The sequence below is a fragment of the Python bivittatus genome, unplaced genomic scaffold (assembly GCF_059951505.1).
Source record: "Python bivittatus isolate LINGU-HERP-01145 unplaced genomic scaffold, Pbiv_v1 ctg000090_np1212, whole genome shotgun sequence".
In the NCBI taxonomy this organism is placed as follows: Eukaryota; Metazoa; Chordata; class Lepidosauria; order Squamata; family Pythonidae; genus Python; species Python bivittatus.
The window spans coordinates 4,619,918-4,639,079 of NW_028277046.1; the positions used below are offsets into that span (position 1 = coordinate 4,619,918).

The 19,162-nt window shown below is 54.0% G+C and overlaps 1 protein-coding gene across 14 annotated transcripts in view; it reads right to left on the bottom strand.

The window, feature by feature from the left end:
• Positions 1-12,614: 12,614 nt before the first annotated feature.
• The window catches only part of CASZ1 (castor zinc finger 1), a 212,973-nt gene continuing 206,425 nt past the window's right edge, over positions 12,615-19,162 (bottom strand). For 10 of the 14 annotated variants that reach the window (XM_088136815.1, XM_025163103.2, XM_088136818.1 and 7 more), the window contains one exon: positions 12,616-18,390. In XM_088136815.1, the coding sequence (XP_087992941.1) occupies positions 17,186-18,390 (1,205 nt within the window). In that variant the 3' untranslated portion in view covers positions 12,616-17,185. Of the gene's footprint in view, positions 18,391-19,162 lie in introns of all 14 variants that reach the window. The other 4 variants (XM_007420084.4, XM_007420082.4, XM_025163108.2 and 1 more) reach the window with 1 other exon arrangement.

The window sequence follows — 19,162 nt, forward strand, 5'->3', positions numbered from 1 at the left end:
GGCTGATAGGGGCCACACCAGACCGCTAAGGGGCCAGCCTATCCCATTTCTGACATCCTCCCTCCCCGGCCCAGGCCAGATGGCAGAGCCAGGTCTTCAAACCCCTCCGAAAGGCCTGGAGTGAGGGGGCCTGTCTCACCTCCGGGGGCAAGATGTTCCAAAGGGCAGGGGCCACAGCAGAGAAGGCCCGCCTTCTGGACCCCGCTAATCGGAGTTCTTTTGCCAAGGGGGTCCGGAGCATGCCCTCTCTGTGAGATGGGGTGGGACGGGTTGAGATCGGGGCGAGGCGGTCCTTCAGGTAACCTGGCCCCATGCCATGCAGGGCTTTAAAGGTGATAACCAACACCTTGAATTGGACCCAGAAGCAAACCGGTACGGAGCAGAGGTGTTATATGGGTCCTTCTTCGGGCCCCAAAAATTGCTCGCGTGGCCGCATTCTGGACCAGCTGAAGCTTCCGGATACTCTTCAAGGGTAGCCCCATGTAGAACGCATTGCAGTAGTCTATGTGGGAGATAACAAGGGCATGAGTGACCGTTTGCAAGGCATCCTGATCCAGGAAAGGGCGTAACTGGTGCATAACCCGAAGCTGTGCAAAAGCCCTCCTGGCCACGGCTGCCACCTGCTCTTCGAGCAGGAGCCGTGAGTCCAGGAGGACCCCCAAATTACGCACTGGGTCTGTCTGGGGCAGTGCTACCCCATCCAGGACCAATGATGACAATGTCCCGGATACAGAGGAGCCATTGACCCACAGCCACTCCGTCTTGCCAGGGTTCAGCCGAAGCCTGTTATTCCCCATCCAGACCCCCACAGCCTCCAGGCACTGAGAAAGGGTGGCCACGGCATCACTTACTTCACCAGGGATGGAGATATATAGTTAAGTATCATCAGCACACTCATCCCATGATGACGGATGATCTCGCCCAGCGGTTTCATGCAGGTGTTGAAAAGGAGCGGAGAGAGAACCGAGCCCTGCGGCACCCCACAAAGGAGGGGCCGAGGATGGGGCCTCTCGCTCACTATCACCACCGATTCGGACCGGCCCCAGAGAAAGGCGGTGAACCAGCACAAGACCATGCCGCCCACCCCCATATCCCTGAGCCGTCCCAACAGGATACCGTGGTCGACGGTATCGAACGCCGCTGAGAGATCAAGGAGAGCAAGGATGGTCGCACTTCCACTATCCCGCTCCCGCCAGAGGTCATCCATAAGTGCGACCAATGCCGTTTCCGTTCCATAGCCAGGCCTGAAACCTGACTGGAAGAGATCCAGATAATCCGTTTCCTCCAGGACCCTTTGGAGCTGCGATGCCACCACATTCTCAACCACCTTCCCCAAAAAGGGGAGGTGGGAGACTGGATGAAAGTTGTCCAGAACAGTAGGATCCAGGGAGGGCTTCTTGAGGAGGGGCTGCACCAACACCTCTTTAAAGGCCGCTGGAAACACTCCCTCCTGCAAGGATGCCTTAACCATCGCCTGGATCCAGCCACATGTCACCTCCGAGCTGCTTTCACCAGCCAGGAGGGGCATGGGTCCAGATGACAAGTGGTGGCCCTCACATTCCGGAGGATCCTGTCCACTTCCTCAGGAACCACAGGATCAAACCGTTCCCAGATAACTAGGCAAGAACGGTCCCCTGGTATCTCCCCAGACCCTGCACCACGCTCGGAGTCCAACTTGGAATGAATCCGAGCGATTTTATCCTGCAGGTGCTCTGCAAATTCCTCCGTGCGGCCCTGCAAATGAACCACCACATCCCCCTTACCAAGGAGGGACCTGGTGATCCCAAACAGGACCGCCGGGCAGCACTCTGCAGACGCAATAAGGGCGGAGAAGTATTGGCGCTTCGCCGCCCTTATCGCCACAATGTAGGCCTTAATAGCGGCTCTAACACGTGTTCGGTCGGATTCAGTCCGTGTCTTCCTCCAGCGGCACTCTAGACGTCTCTTAACCCTCTTCAGCACCCTCAACTCCTCCGTAAACCACGGGGAGTGTCGGGGCCGACGTGGCAAGAGAGGCCGCAAAGGCCTGATCCTGTCCAACGCCCCGGCCGCTTCTCTATTCCAGGCAGCAGCCAAGGCCTCCGCTGGACCGTGCAGCAGGTCCACGGGAATATCCCCCAGCTCCCTCTGAAACCCTGACGGGTCCATCAGGCGCCGGGGGCGGACCAATCGGGGGCGGAACACAGGATTTTATTTTATTTTTTGGAATTTCCCTCCCCAAAACTTTATGTGAGTTGGTCTGTCAGGATACAACTCAGTTCACACAACCTACTCAAGCCATCATTGTAAGTTTGTGAGTCTTGCTTAGTCGGTGAACCCAGGTGAGTGTGGTTTCACCCACTACCTGTCGTTAGCAAAAGGTGAGACTAGATGAACCCTTGGTTTGATCCAGAAAGCCACCCAAATGGGGAGGACTTGGGTGAGCCTAGCCTGGAGAAGAGAGCAGGGCTTAACAGGGGACAGAAAAATATTTTCTGAAGCATAGGGGAAATTGGCTCTCAGCTGCTAAAGGTTTGGGAATGACCCAAACTGGGGGGTTTGAATCACACACAAATGTGTTTCGGCGAGGCTGTTGCAGATGGCTTTTGAGGCTTCTTGAATTTGTGATTCTGCAAAACAGCTTCCACTGATATGTCCTTGCTCTGCCAGGAAGCGATTACTTCCTCTCTAAAAGCTAAAGCACCAAGTTTATTTGTTGGGGAACTCAAGCATGATTTTATTTAAATTTATCATAGCAGCGAAGACGTAGGCAAATGGAAGTGAAATCCCCTCGGTGTGTGCGACTGTGTTCAAGGAAGCAGGCGCTACCGCCCAACTCCTAGTCTTGACCAAGCTGGATGCCTGGCAGATTGAGCAAGAACTGTAAAAAGCAGGGTTCTGGCCATTATATTGTGGGAAGCATATTTAAAAGTACAGGAGCAAGGGTCTGCTGAGATCGCACAACTTAACAAATCCAATAATTACTTAAGGGAAATACTTTAAAGGCAGAGACACAAAACGCAGGGAGAATAATGGCAAACTTATTTGATTTGAATTATATTTAGGAGCGGAAGAAGTGGCCGTATAGCAGGTCGAAGAACTGGGGCATTGATCTCGGAACCGTCTGCTCCGGCTGGCAGACGTGCCCCGGGGGCGCCAGCAGGAACGGTTTTTCCCCCAAACAAACCCTCTGGACTTCTTCGTCACCTGCGCAAAGGGTTGGCCGGCCTTGAAGTGCCAACCCCAACGCTCGGATCTCAGATCTGTGGCACTCTGCGTGAGGCCCAGTTGCCCAGCCAGTGCTGGACGGGCAAGGCAGAATAATTCCCGATCGCTTCCTGTTCTCGAGACGCCTGCTTTTCTGGCACGGGATAGCCCTCGAAACGCAGCGTGTGACAACCTAAGTTAGGAGGTGTCCACATTCCGCAGCGTTTGTCTTGCAAATAAATAAAGACGGGTTCCTGGCTGTTCTTTCCCCTCCCTGCCAACCCTGCGTGTCTGGTACACGGTGACATTTTCCGGCTTATGGGGCGCGAGAAGGGACCGTTCCATTACTGTATTTAGACCTGTTATTGAATGTAGTGATTTCTCATTCCTTAAATGGATGAAAATGCAGGACTCTCTCTCTCTCTCTCTCCTTTAATGTTCACGAAGAACATTACATTTTGCTAAAACAGGGCAAATTTTTAAGAGGGTTTGAAAGCACTTTCCTTAGAAGATCCCCCCACCCCCCTTTCCTGCCTCCTGCTAGCCAAGAATCCTTGTCAGATACAAACAACTGGATCAAGCACGAGAGGGTATAATGATGGGAAACACATTGTCTTCTCAGCATCTGCGTAATATGCAGAGAAGGGTTTGAAAACAGAAATGGGCCGGCAGAGAGGAGAAGGTGAAAAATTGCGTTGGGCAACTGTTTGCAACGAGCAGGGTGAGTTAGGAAGTTTAGAGCAAACGAGGTTGTGAATTTCACATCTGTTTTCACTTGATTGTCAAGTGGCTTATTAAAGACCCACCTGAACAAGGTTTGTTTTGGGGGGTGGCCTGCGTCCCCCTCTCTTTTTCCCTGTTAAGACCAATTTAAGGTGCAGGCTGCCCTTCGAATGAATGATTAAAATTGCAACAAAGCTCGCCTTCAAGCAATCTTTTGCAACCCGTGCACACCGTGCTTCGTCTCCAACTTGATTTTTGCACAGAATGGAGAATATCAGCGACGGCGTTTGCCCTGGCCGTTTCGTTTCTCCGCCGCCCTTCATTTAAACCTCCTGGCCGCGCTTCCTTTCCAGCGCAGGCTTGTTTTCGAGAGGCGACGCCAAACCATTATTGCTGTGCGCTTTAATAACGTAGAGCCTTGAATGTCATCACGGGAAGTGGAGCATTCGTAAGGAAGGTCAAACCATAGATGGGAAAGTGGTCAGCTAGAAAGGGGACTGTGAGGTGGTACGCCAAACGGAAAACACGCTTGGTTTCAAACTTGAAGCCATTGCCTTTTGGGCATTTCCTCGTTTGTATTTGTTGATTCATCTGCTGCCCTTTGTTCAGGAATTGAGAGTGCTCTCTTGTCCCAGCCTTACCCCTAACAACCACCCTGTAGGGTAGGTGGGGCAGAAGAAGAGGGACTGGCGGATGGGACTTGATTGAAAGGAGGCTAATCGGTCCTCGGCGCCGCCACCTCAGAGCCCAAACTGGCAGCGTCGCCTCTCAGTGCTGCCTCTCTGCTGTGATTGCACCAGCCACCTGCTTGCTTGGAAACTGGCTTTTAAGGTTGCAAGACCTGGAACTATAAACCAGGGTTGCTAAACCCCAGAGGCTCCGTTCACACAGTTTGCTAACCCCAAGCCACACAGTTCCTTGGGAGGTTTGGTGAAACAGACCGATCCATACAAGCCATCACACGCTTGGTTTTTTTTTTCCATGTTACCTACCACATGAACATAGGTAATGGGACTATGGTTTATGTTGTAATGTTTGTCCACGGATAGCCATTAGGGTTTAGTTCTGGGTAGAGGGGTAGGCGCGGGGCCAGGTTTCTCTCAAAGGCCTGCTTTTGGTTGTGTCTACACACCTGTTAGTGTGGAAAAATACCGCACCCTTGTTGTGTTTAAGACGACTTTGTGCGTGCATCGGCATCTGTGGCCAAAGGGGCCTTGCGCTGTCAGTGCAAGCCCCGCCCATTTGTGAGCCACATACTGCAGCGTCACGACCCCTTTCCTCCCGAGGGGCACGTGTGGCTGTTTTGCTGCAGTCTGTCAATGTTTTGTGGGGTTTTATTGTTTTAAAAGTGAGCGTCCCTGGTTGAAGAAACAGGCCGGCCACATCCCCTCCGCCCAAGCTCCAGCAAGAAGTTCCGTCGTGGGCTCAGTGCTGCATCAGTTGGATTTCAGCCTGTTGCCTGGCAGTTTAACGGCCCTCGTTGTTGCCCAGAGTCGGTCCCCGTGGGCTCCGCGAAACCTGGCAGAGGAGCAGGAGCAGGAGCGCGGGGGGGGGGAGACGGCCCGGCTGCAGGCAGGGTCGGGGCCCTCCCCTCCTGCAGGACGCCCGCTTTGCCTCCCGCCCTCCCCGCAGAGCCCGCGCAGGGAGCTCAGAGGCCGTAGCTGGCCTGGAGGAGGAAGGCCAGCTCTTTTTCCCCCTTTCGTTAGAAAAATAATATCTGTCACCCAAATAAGGTAAAAATATTTGAAATGGGGCAGAAGCGAGCACCGAGCTCTCTCACTTGAGGGCTTTTCTAGAAAAGGAGATTATCCCAGTCTCTCGGCAAGGCTTTATTTTTGTAGTTTTGCGGCTCGTCTTCTGGGGTCAAGAAGCCTCCGCTCGGGGGCTTTTGCAGCATTTGTGCAGCCGGGCCGAGGGCTTTCTCCCCCGTCAGCTCTCCTGGGCCCGTGTGTCTCCCTCGGCCTTGCTCTCCTCCCGGGGTGGGCGCTGCTCAAGATGGCATCACAGATGCCAACCCTCTTGCCCTTGGTCTCTCGCTGAGGGGCTGAGTGGACTTTCCTGCTGGGGATTTAAGCCCGGGGGCTCAAAGAGAGGGCCCCTGCTGTTCCTGGCGCCCAGGCCTCCTGGCCTGGCCAATCCACCAACCCTGATGGCCCCCCTGCACCCAAGGGCAAAAGGGGGCCAGCCCTCCATGCCCAGATGGCAGCCCTTCGTGGGGATGGGGGCGATGCTCAGGGAGGCCTTCTGGGTCTGTGCTGGCTTTGGTCAGCCTGCCCCATTTCTCTTGCTCCCTGCAGCGAATCCCCAAAGGCCCGTGATGGAAGAGCTTTGTTCCCGCTGCTTGGTGGTGGCGTTTGCTTGGGGGGCACGGTGAGCCCTGCGTCGTGGCTAGGAGGGTCCGGGCTGGCCTGCCAGAGAAACTTCGGCTGTTTACTCAAATCCTCCGTGTTTATTCGGTTTAATTTCTTTCCTGCCAAAGAGGAGGAAAAGTGGTAATTTCCCTTTCAGGCTCGGATTTGAGGACTCTGCACGGCCTTGAAAGCCTCTGTTCCCCACCCTGGCCCTTCAGGTGTGCAGTTATGTGTCCACACACACACACACGCACACACACACACGCACACACACAGAGCTAGGAAGGACTCAAATTCTGCTTGAGTTTGAGGTGGCCTGTGCAGACTTCCTTGTGGGAAGCAATCTCAGAGCAAGATGTTCTTGAGCATGCACAGAAAGCCCTCCCAACCAAAGTCAGCTTAATGGCGTCAAGCTCACGGTGAGAAAAGCCACCCTTAAATTACGACCTGCGTGATGAAATGGCTTGTTTAACGTCGGAGGAAATTGGTCTCTCCTGTTTCCAGCAACAGGGACTAGCCCTCTTTCTACAAGTCCGGAACCCGCGTCCTGCGGGGAGAAGTTCTCCAGGTTTTTCCTTGTGGGCTGACGGAGAAATGTCACCCAAAGATGAAAATTCAACCCCGGCTGGACAAGCCTGAAGTTCTCGCTCACTTGTCCCCAACCAGTCACCTTTTTCCAGTTGTCTGCAGGAAGGAGATCTATTTATCTTTAAGCCCAGATTTTCTGTGATTTTTCAGCCTTCGCTGTTGTTTCTTTCCCCAAAGTGTAAACAGTGTGAAGGGAGTGTCTGCTTTGGGGCTGTCACGTCTTCGATATCAAGGGCTCCAATAACCATGTTCAAGTAAAGCTTGGAAAGTATTTGAAGGAAACGCTGAAGCGCCATTAAAGACCAGCTTCTCCATTTCCCTTTCGTGAGTTTACAGATCTAGCATCCGGTTCTTTGCCAGTTTCGGGTATTTTCAAATGTGAGTCTAACCCGCGTCATTATCCCCCTCCATGCTTAATTTTTTAAAAATCAACCAAATGTTGCATTTCAATTATTTGTTTATTGTGTTTTCTATTAGAGTTGCATTCTGATACTCAGAAAAAAGTGTCATTTGACAGATAACTGCCTTCTGACCCATTTCCTCCCTTGGGATGTGCTAAAGCGGGGGGGGGGGTGTCTTCTTTTTTGAATGGAGCCCCCAGATCTCTCCAGTGTCCCTAATCCCAGAGCAGGACCTCCAACGGGGAGCCCCCAGCGAAGGTTGGGTGAGTTGTACTTGTCTGCACTTCATCACACCCACAGGGAGGGAGGCAGGAGTGGGATGACTTGAGGGCAGAGCCGGGTCCATAGAAATGTTCCAAGAAAGGTTTGGAAACCTTCTGCAACACCTGCCTGTGTGGAGGGAGCCACGCGCGAAATGACGCAAGCCATTTATCAAGGCTGAATGATTTTTGAGGAGTGGCTCTTTTCAAAGGAGAGGCGCGGATAGGAATAGTTGGCGCCCTTTGGGCTTTCTCCCCCCGCCCTTCTGCCGCAGAGAAACGAGGAAAGCCGCCTTCCAGGCCGAGAGCAGAGGGGCCCCTTCCAGATGTGCTGGTCGGGCCCCCGCAGGAAGGCCTCTCTCGGTTCCCAGGGTGTTGCGACACCCTCGCCTTGGTCTCGTGTGGGCGGAGGAGGCCACCTGCGCCAGGCGACCAGCTCTGCCAAGCAAGGTGCTGAGCAGCCCTGCTCGCACCACCAGCTGGATCGCCGTGCACCTCTGAGGTGTGGCTGGGAGCTACTCTGAAGCCTTTGCGTGTGCGCCCACACACACACACACACACACACACACTCCCTGCCCAACGCCTTCTTCTGGCGAGAAACCCCCATGGAAAAAGCGTCCGGTCGGCGTGATTCTCCTTCCGAGCGCAGCCGCTCCAATTCCAGCGGAGGGCCCGAAAGGCGAAGGCGTTACGGGTGGTGCTGCGGGCAGACACCGGGGCGACCTCAGGAGGAGTCCCGTGTCTGGCCAGTTCCAAAGCTGGGCGCTCCGTGGCCCCTCGGGAAGTCTTCCCAAAGCAGCAAGCAGAGCGGCTGCTTGGTCCCCAGGGCTGGCCTGCGCGGGCTTCCTCAGAAGCAAGCCTCGCTGCACTAAAGTCAACTCCTTCCCACATAAAGGTACAGAAGCCTGTAGTCGTAATGGCACAGATCGTCAATTAAAAAGGCTTTTAACTGGATTAAAAAGGTGCCTTTGATTAATTGAGCGGCAGATTTAATGCTTTTAAAAATATTTGCTATTCTGTAATAATTAGCAACTCTTCCACGAGGATGCGGCTGTGGCAGGAGCACGCTTTCTCGTGAGTCATCCCCGGTTTATTTATTTTTTTACCCCGTCGTGTTTATTTAAGTACACTTGACTAACAAATGTGCGAGCTACTAGTGATTAATTAATTGATTAATTAAATTTGTATGCCACCCAATCATGCCGATTCCCAGAGGCTTGTGACCAACTCAAAGGGGATCCAAACACCGACTGTAAGGAAAAAGGGCATATCGTGAGCCACCCAGGGTAAGAAAAAGGTGGCCGCTTTGTGGACTCCTCGCTCGCGGTCCCCCTGCTCAGGAGCTGCATTTCCTCCAAAGCTAGATGGTGGGAGGGACATCAGGCGGCCCCTGCAAAGCTGGAATCGTAAGCTAATTAATTGTGTTCTGCCCCGGTATGCAAGTTTGCAGATAGCAATTAATCCGATCTCCTGTGGCAAGTAACATTTGGGTCCTGGGCAGGAAAATTGCGAGAGGCTCGGCTTTGCCTCTTGCTTTCAAGCTGTGCACGCGGGTACGGTTTATGACGCTGCGGTCAGCCATTCTGTGCAACTGAAGGCCGCTTCCCGTTCGAGGGCGAGGAGAGCCCACCTGGGACGGAGCCGCTGCGTCTGCTGGCCCGAGCATCCCCTTCCAGTGTGCGTCTGTTACACCCAGAGAGCCCAGCCGGAGGGGTCCGGTCCTCCTGGAGCTCGCTCAGCTGCCTCCAAGCGGGGGGCCTCCCCAGATACACTGGCCTACCACCATCCCTGTCGGCTGGGGCAGATGGGAACGGTCACCTAAGGCCACTGGGCCGGAAAACTGCCTCTGCTTGATTTTGAAGCTCCGGGGCCAGTGGCCCTTAGCCTGGCGGGGCCTCCAACGCTGGCGAGAGATCCGAGCACCGTTCGCTTAATGAAAGGATCCCAAGATGCCGGCCTTTGCTGGTGGTCCTCCTTGCCTGACCCACATGGCAGACGTTTGCTCGTTGCGCAGCGTGGGTCTGGGTTAGAAATGCGTAGCTTCATGTGCCCTCTTCAGTTTAAAAGACAGCTGAAGGAAGCCACACTTAAATCTGGCCATGCAGGGTTGGCTTGTTCCCCCCCCCAGAAAGACAGGGTGGCATGAAGTTTACGCATTTCAATTTATATACACCTCGCCCTCCAAGATTCACCTGCCCTAGTCCTGCTGGCCTTTCATAAGACCTTGAAGGTGAACACTAGACCAGGGTGCTGGACGAGCCCATCTGTAATGGCTGACGGGAAAAAATTATGGGCTGGCCTCGATTGCTTCGTGCTTTTTCCCTTTGTTTTTATTTCCCCCCCAGGAAGGAAGGACGGACGGACTTTTGAGCATTCTGGGCTGAGGTTTGAGCGGCTGCTGCCGGTGGGCAAGCGGAGGGTCTAGCACTGCGTTGGGGAAGCTCACAGTGGCCACCTGGCAGGCTGGGGACATTCCTGACCGAGATGGACCCACCGGCCAGCCCATGGTGGCTTTCTCTCCCTTGGCTTGGTCGCCGCCACAGCTCCCCAAACATACCTTTTAACTGTGAAATCACAGGAACAACCGGATGGGTCCTTGCCCATCTCCTGCGCGATGGCCGAGGGATGGCCTGATGTGCCGTTCAGTATTGAGCGGCTCCGCAAAGCTGGGCCTCAGCTCTTGGGCAGAGCCGCTCTCGCCCCCGGGGTGCGCGTTAATTTGTTGAACCTGGCTTTTCTCTCCCGTCAATTAGTCACTTTTTTATTGAGGAGAAGTGGGAGCCCTCCAGTGAGACTGGAGCAAGTCCCAACGGGCGCCCGGCAAGCCGCTGGTTCTCCTGGTGCGTGCGTCTTGGGGCGTGCGGTATGCGCGCACGCATCGTTTCTTTTCTGCTCTGAAAGCATGCATGCAAAAAACCGCCTCCCCTACAGGCACGGCTCCAGCAGGAACAAAACCCTCGGCTCCGAGATCGGATTAGCAGCATGTTCAGGTAATGACATCTGGGGAAGTTGTCAGGAACGGCAGCAGAGCAACTGGGAGGGGGCGCGATGCAAGGGGAGCCCGGGAGGGCAGCGGGGCCTAGCCCCCCTCCGCGTCCAGGCAGAGGGCTCCGCTTGGGCCCAAATGGGCCACGGAGTCCAGAATCCCTTCGGCAGCAGAAATTCAGCCCTGTGGCGCAGGAAGGTTTTTAATGAAATTATGAGATCTGGACCCAGGCTGGCTGGAGGCCTTTTTGAGGTCTATACTTCGTCCTAGGGGAGAGTTTAAACTGATGGAGAAGCTGTTCGTTGTGTGTCCCGGGAGCAGGACTCGGTTCTTTTTTCTGGGAGTTCGAAATACCTAAAAAGCCATAATTTTGTCAACACCTTGAAATCTGGCCAACTGCTTTGTGCAAACAAATCGCTGGCGTGCAAATTGGACGCCGTCGTTTTTTCAGAGCTGCGGTCTGTCCGATTTGGGTTGTAATAACACATAACAGTTGATCCACCACGTGGAAGACAGGGAGGAAATAATAGGGCATCGAGAGGAAGAGATTAGGACCCACAACGTCGCCTAACATAGGATCTGAACTGACAGCTGGGTCTCAATTTTCGGCAAGGTTTAAAAGCCCAAAAAGAAAAAAAGAAAGACTCAGTATACTTTAAGGTCATTTTTTATGTATCTATACTATAGCCATAATAATGACCAAGGTGTTTTAAGATAGATACGGAATTGCATTTGTCTATGATTTGCATGGATACGAGACACCTTTCTCCTCTTCTTCATAGGAGGAGAAAAAAATGTGACACCGAGGGGGTGAGGTATTGAAATGTTTTATCAAACCTAACCTTGTTTGTGCTGAAGTGCTGGTTTAAAACCAGCAAAAAATGTTAGAAATTATAGATTATTATAGAAATTGTCTTTGCTAAAATACAGCCCGAGTATGATTTAATAGTGGCCTTCCACCACACAGACTAATTCATTCAGGGGTAGCATTGAGCAAGTACATTAATCTCTACAAAGTGAGTATCTGTTGAGTTGCTCCTTTACTTTATACAAATAATGGCAAGGCAGGTGAATTTTGAGGCGAGGCCAGAGAAGGGAAGTGAATTTGGTAGCTGTTTGTCCTTCACAGGAGTAACACGCTGGAGCACGCTTCCTGCTTCCCCCGAAGCTGCCAGACAGAGGCCAACCGCTCTGAAAAGCTTTCCGGAGAACGAGGAGTGGGTTTTTGGAGCAGGCCAGGCACGAGGAGCCTCTGATGAAGATCTCCGGGGTGCAAGTGTGAAGGGCTGACTAACTGGAAGCCCTGAAGTTATGCCCACGCTGCGCTTCACCGCTACCCATTGATCCGGCCGTTGGAGAGCCGGCAGACCCACTGACACACACGGAAGGACGGTCAAGTCTGTCGGAGGCAGGGAATCGGCAGGGCACGCTTTGCGTCTGGTGCCCTGGGGTGCCACGGCTGGACGAGCCGGAGGGCTGTGGGGGCCAGGAGGCAGCGTGGGACGGGGAGCAAGCTGCCCGGAGCCGGGGCGAGGGGCTAGCAAGGGTTCCTGCCTACCTTGCCTTAGCCTGATCCCAAAGGTGCTGTGGCGCAGCGTCTTCCCTCCAAGGCGCTCGCTTGTCCTCCCCTGTGCGCTGCTGCTGCTCTCGGCCAGAGGATGAAGAGGACGGCTGCGCAGGTGTGCCTTGGCAAAGATGCATTTTGCCCTCACCTTGGGGCTAATCGCTCGCTTTCGAGGGGGCAGATGGGTGCGGCTAGGTGGCTCGGGCAGGTGCGTTGCTCTTGACCGCAGGCCGGTCGCTGGGCGGGGACCGAGAAAGCCGCCCTAATGTGGGCCACGGCTCTAGGGCCGGGGCGCTGGGGGCGGCTGAAGGCTTCCAGAGAAGCAGAAGGGCAGGAAACGGGGGGGGGGGGGCTTCGATTTCGGAAGCCCGGCCTCCCATGCCCGTGGCATTTGGGGGGTCCCCACTTCCACTGCTCTCCTCGGGGCGATTAAGCTGTGCCCCGGAGGACCTCCCAGGGCTTGAGCCGCCCAAAAGCTCCCGGGCCTCTTCAGCAGACGGAAGAGCTCAAGCCAGAACGGGATCCTGAGTCGCCAGGTAAACGTCAGACATCACAAATCAGTAGCAAACCGTGATTGCTCGGCTTTTTTGTTTTTGCTTTTTCCAGTTTTTATTGAGTGAAAATGTCAAACCTTGCATCAGTCATGCAAAAAAAAAAAAAATCAAATAAATAAAACACATATATTAAATTTCTAGTAGCACTAAATTCAAGTGGAAAAATATTCAGTTCTTAATAACGTAGGTGCTGAGAAGACCAAATTCAAGTAAAATCAGAGCACACTGTCCTGTTGTAGGATTTTTTTTTCACTTTCCGCATTATTTTTTGTCTCAAAACCTATATATAGCTATATATCTATATATATAGGTATATACATATAGATATATACACACACATATATATATGTGCATACATATTATTTTATATTTTATATATATATATATTTATATATATATATATATACACATACATATTTATAAAACATTAAAAAGCGCACTGGTAGTTTCAAGCATCACTTTTCCCCCGCCCCCCGCCCCCGCCCCACACAGAAAGAAAGAAAAATTAAAAACAACAGAAGAAAGTACACATTTTAAAATTCAAAATGAGCTAGCAATGGCTTATAGTCCTAGTGTGCAATATGGATTTTACAAAGGCTAGAATTCTCCCTCCAAAATTCCCCTATGTGTGGATGTCTGGGTGTGTGTGTGAGGGCCCGGGGGCGGGGGGGCACCCTTCTGCCTAGACACGGGGTTGGCTTTCCAGCCGCAGAGCAGTCGCGAGGCGGGCTTTGGGGCGCCGGGTTTACGACGTCTTCCGGGCTCCGTTCCTAAGCGGGGTTGCCGAGAACTGCCCCGAGAGGCAGAGCGCAGCCCGGATCGGCCCCTAGGCGAGGGCCCTTGTCGCGGCCCTCCGGAAGCTGCCGTCTGCCGCGCCCAGGATCCCGGCCCTGCTTGGGGTTTCCCAGGGATGTGTTTACCCGTCTGTGTGTTTCAGCGGGGCTGAACACATCCCTTGTGGAATTGAAGTGGGTAAATAGTTTCAGCTTAAATGATTAGATCGGGCAAGGGCTGGGGGACCTAACGGATTAAGAAATAAAAACTTCAGTGCCTTGCCGGATGGTTTTAACTGGTGGCTTCTCCTGTTCCGTAAAATTACACGCGCGAGTCTATGGCAGCACTTAAGCTCGCTCGTCTTACATACTTCCCACTAATGCCTGGGTATATTAAGTGCTTTCTTCTGGATCAGCTGTCCACCGCGATGCAGCAGATACACGTTGATGACATCTTTCCAAACAAAACCGTTTAAAGTAGGCTTAAGTGGAGGAAAAGCCCCAAACTCTGGAACTAGGGACGGGAAAGAGGGTTGAGCCGATACACAATTAATTTGGGTTTTTGCATGTCCAATTCCACGAAAGAAGCCAGCTGCCCAGGAAGGGAGGCAAAACAGGTGAACGTTTAGGGCTGTGCAGCGGTCCGGATCCAAGGGGAGATGGTGACGATTCCACGTGCAGGTGGATGTGCGTGTCACTCACGCCGGCAACTCACGCACAATCCCCGGAAAACGCAGGTTAGATTTAAGGAGGGGTCGGCGGGGGCTCCGAATCACGGCCTCCCCTTTGAATCCGGATGGCCGCGCAGCCCGACTGGCCACAGAGCGGCCTCTTTCCTCGCCCTGCTCCTCCCCGCGTCCTTCCCCGGCTGCCGAAGGCTGCTGACCAGAAGCAGCCGGGAGATTTTATTGCCAAAGCTAAGACACGAGAAACGTTACAACAGCCTGAGAGTCGCGAAGTCCTGTAAACACACACACACACACGTGTGCTACTCAAGTCAGTTTTGGGTGGAGGACTCCCAAGTCCTCTGTCAATGTACCTGTGGGGCTTGGTCACTGCGCCTCCCCGCACGGCATTCACGGTTTCCAGAAATGGGACTGCAAACAAGAGGTTTCCATAGCACCTTTTGGCGAGCTACCAAAGAAGTAAAAAAGAGGAATAGGGATGTGCTGAGGAATTCTACCCGGGTTTCTCACAGTGGGGCCCTCGGGCCTGTCTCCGGGGCCTTCGCACTTGGGGCGGAAGGAGAGCCTCGCTCTCCCCTCGGACAGCGGGACTCCCTTCTCGATCCAGCTGCCTTTCCTGCTTTGTTTTGGCCGATGTGGCGATCTGGACGCCACAGAACCACCCCTGCCTTTGCCCAGGGGATCAGGCCAGAATTTGGGGATTGCTATTCCCTTCCTGCTAGACCAGGCCCAAACGAGCAGGCGACGTGGACTTTTGGGGTGCTACGTGACCTGGTGGCCCGACTGCCTGAGGTGCCTAGTCACGCGTTCCTTCACCCGAAACGAAACCCAGGAGTCTCATCTGGGCTTCCCACCCTACTCCCTTTTTTCAGCTGGGGGGGGCAGGAGTCAGAACGGGGGGTGCCCCGAAACTGGTTCTGGCCACACTCCAAAATACAACCAAGACTCCGTGCATATCTTACCAGCCACACAATAAACCAGTCTGGCATCTGTGGGGGAGAACCCCATGGGATTGGATGACACATTTCTGGGTTTTTTAAATGTCTGCCTAATTGAAATTCAGAAATATTGGGCGATCAGTGTTGAGAGTTGTCAATGAAGATGGATCAGAAAGTCCCCTTTTGCTCCCTTTTGCCTCTTGATAACGTGTTTTAATAGTTTGTGGGGAAGAGGCAGGTGTGAGTATCCATGGCATATACCAAAAAGCCTCTTCTCAAGGCAGTTTCTCACTGGATACTCGGAGGATGATCGTGGTATGGCTCCTTCTCTTTGTTCTATCTATAGCTTTCCATTCCTCTCTATATATTCTATATATCTAATAGCAACTTTTACAGGGGGGGAAATGCTATACAGGTTATCATCATTTTCTGGGACATCTGAAAAAGCTTTCCTTCCTTGCTAGCCTTACGTTTTTAAAAAGTTCCTGGGTTACATTCTCATTCTTTGCGCTGTTAAGTGCCAAGTGACCGTTTGTGACTTTTGCTTTTCCTTTCTTGCAGCCCGCCGACCGGTCACGGGACACAGGAAGAGAACAGCCATCGCCAACACAAAGCTCAGCCGTCACGTTTCGGAGGTGAGAGGTCGTCGGGCGCCCGAGGCCGAAGCCAGGATCTGTTCCCTTCTGTGGGGCTCGAGCAGGTTCCCTCGGTTGGCCGCGCCTGAGCCTTCCCAGCCTTTCGGGGGGCCGAAGGCACGGAGGCCCGATTCCGGACTCAGAGGACCAAGTGCTGCCCGGCTGCTTTTGACGGCAGCCCTCGAGGGCCTCGGGCGCCTGCGCCGCTCACCGGAGCCACCTGGATCAGCCCCAGAAGGCCGAGCCAAAGGTTCGCCTGCCTTTGCCAAGGCCTTCAGGGGAAGACGCCTCAAGGGGCCCGGCCCTCTGCCTGCTCCTCCTCCGCCCTCCTACAGCAGGCCAGGCACGGAGCCGAGGGGGACTGAAAGATGTTCAGGCTGCCCTCGGGCCTGTGGTGAGCACTCCTCTCTTTCCTGAGAGCGGCGGGCAGAGGGCCCGCCAAGCTCTGGGGCCGTGGGCTTCTGCGGGTGGGCACAAGCCCCCCGCTTTGGCTTTGGGCCCCCCTGCCCTCCGGAGGCTGGGGCTGCTTAGAGCGACGCCTCTGCTCCTTTGCCGGCGGTGCCCCTGGTCAGGGCTCCGTCAGAAAGGGACCCTCCTGCTGCAGGAAGAGGGCCGCCTTATAAATAACAAGTTCCTTCTTCCTTAGAAAAAACAGTAATTAGTATTATTATTATCATTATTATCATTATTATTATTATTACTGATATTTTATTCCCAGCCTGGATCAATTCATTTCATGTCTTCCCCACCTCTTTTTTTTTTGTTTTAAATCTGATAATAAATACCCCTGTTCCAACTATTCCAAGCTGCCTGAGACTCCTATTTCTCCTGTTCATTTGATGCTGGAGAAAGGAGAAAGAAAGAAATAGGAATATAAGTGATACCGGGACCCACCCCTTTCCCTAATTCCCCCGGTGGCAAAAGGACTCGGCTTGCAGCTTCGCAGAACCGAATCCAGCTTTGCCGCTATATATATCTATATCGACACCTATAGACGTATAGATGTATCTATGTAGTATGTGACTCAGCCTCTCATCCCTCATCACATCCCCACCGGACGCTAGCTGCCTGCCCCATCTCCCTGAGAACGGGAGGAGAACTACAGGACGAACGAAAGCAAACCGAGGCCGGAGGGGAAGGGACCCTCCTGCGGAGAGAAGCAGGGCGCTTTCTGCCACGGCGAGCGGAGCCGTCCAGCAGCGGGAGGGCCAGTCCGTCTGGTCTGTAGACGATGCTCTGCCTGCCTGCCTGCCCCCTGTAAACATGTGCGCCCCAACAGATGGGTCCTCCTGCTGCTCCCCGCCCCGGGATGCGGCTCTGCTTTGTCTCCGTGTTTTGCGTGGTCCAAGAATCAGTGCTTCCCTCCTCCTCCTCCTCCTCCTCCTGTGCACCTTCTGGGATAGAGTCGGTTTTGCCGCTCGCCATTCTAGCATTTGTTCTTGCCTCACCTCACACAGCAGGGTCTCCTGTTCATGCAGTTTTTGCGCTCTTTTTGCAAAGGCCGAGCCCCTGCGCCCACTGCTGCTGCTGCAGCTGCACCTTAAGGAGAGGCCTCGGGGGCCGGGGCAGAGGCTCGCTCGCCGGACGGCGTGGAAGCATCGCTGGGATCTGCGGCGGAAGAGCCCACCTCCTCCAGTTCGCTAATGTCTTTAGCGGGCAGGCCCTCAGGATCGGGAAGCGACTCTTCAGAATCGGTGTTCAGATCCTCTTCCTCTTCCTCCTCGTCCTCCTCCTCGTCCTCTTCCTCATCTTCCTCCTCGTCCTCCTCCTCATTCATTTCCTCCTCTTCGTCGTCGTCGTCGTGGGAAGAATCGTCCTCTTCTTCCACGTTGCAACAGCTGGCCAGGAACCGCTTGCCCGCTGCAGGGGCCAGGCTCTCCCTCGGGGTGGGAGGGAGGCCGCCCGTCCCCTCCGGGGGCTTCTGGCTGAGGTCCATGGAGTCGTTGAGCCCCACGCCTGCGGCGTTCTGCAGGAAGAAGAGGGAGCTGTTTGCGTCGGTGCTCAGGTTGAGAGAGCTGTCCAGGTTGACGGAAGAGTTCTGGGCCTCATACTCCAGGGCGGACGGGGGGAGGCCCTCGGGGCCCGGAGAGATGGCCGGCAGCTCTCCGCGCTCCTGCTTCTCGTGCTTGCGCTTGTGCGAGTCCATCTGCGACATGCCCACCACGGTGTGCTTGCAGCCCGGGTAGGTGCAGTGGAAGTGGGAGCACTTGAGTTTGTATTTGCACTCGGGCACCTCGCAGTCCACGCTGGAGCTGAACTGGCAGAAACCAGCGGCGCTGATCACGTCCTGCTTGCCGTGGTGCTTGCGGTGGGCCGTCACCTTGGTGCTGTCGGTGCAGCGGAAGCCGCAGCGCAGGCAGTGGAAGTGTGTGCTGTTGCCAGAGAACTGGCAGTCGGGGAAGTTGCAGCTGAGGGAGGACTTGAAGCGCTTGAAATCGTCCAGCACCAGATTGTCCACGCGGTCGTGGTGCTGCGCGTGCTTGTACATGTGGGTGCGGCCGCAAAATTTGTAACCGCAGTTCTCCCGGGTGCAGTGGTAGTGCGTGACCTTGAGGGAGAACTGGCAGTTGGCGTCTTTGCAATCCTCATACAGGTCATACCGCCGGAAGCCCTCCAGCATCATCCCTTCGTCCAGCATCTTGCGGGAGGACGGGGTCTTGCGGCGCTTGCCGAACGGGGACATGTCCTCGATGATCCAGAAGCGCTTCTTGGCCCCTGCGGCAGTTGGCATGGTGATGGTGTTCCCTGGGGAAGCAAAGGCAGAGGTGTCATTCTGGAGAGGCGGACCCCCCTTTTTCCTTGCGAGTCTCCCCCAGTTAGGCAAAAACACTCTGTCTTGGTGGATACAGCGTGACTCTCTTTTAGTTGCCAGGTCGTGGCAGAGCGCGCTCTAGGCCCCACCTCTGGAGCAGCGTCATCTTGGGGGGCGCGGGAGACGCGTCTTCCCTGTGGCTGCGCTGGCCCTATGGAACAGCGCTTCTCCCGAGACCCGGATGCCCCAACCCCTCCTGCCTTTCGTAAGGCTCTGAAAAGCTGTTTCCCCCCCCCCACCGGGGATTGGGTCAGGAGGATTTCTGAACCCATCGGGATGATTGATCACTGAATGGCCTTCGGTGGAAATTTTGGCTCTGTTATATTTCACAATTATTTACTTTTTAGGGTTTTGTTTTGTAGAAACCATGTTTCTCTGCAGAGGACTGTTCAGACAAGCACATTCCCATTAGAGCGTGTCTTCCGCATAGCACACGAGATTATCTCTCTGTTACTGTGATTATTACACTACGTAGGCATTGCTTTAATTTTGATCTGAATTCCTCTTAGAGATTTTCTGTCATTTTTCTATTGCTGCTAAGTCCGCTTGTAGGCATTGTTCAGAACTTGTGGCCACTGATAATCTAACGCTACGAGTATAAGGCACTGCTGGTAAGGTTTTTATTCGATGCTGGTGAAAGAGTGAAATTAAAGGCGAGTAATGCCCTTGCAGCTGTTGGGATGACTGTGCGTCCTGCCGGTGAGC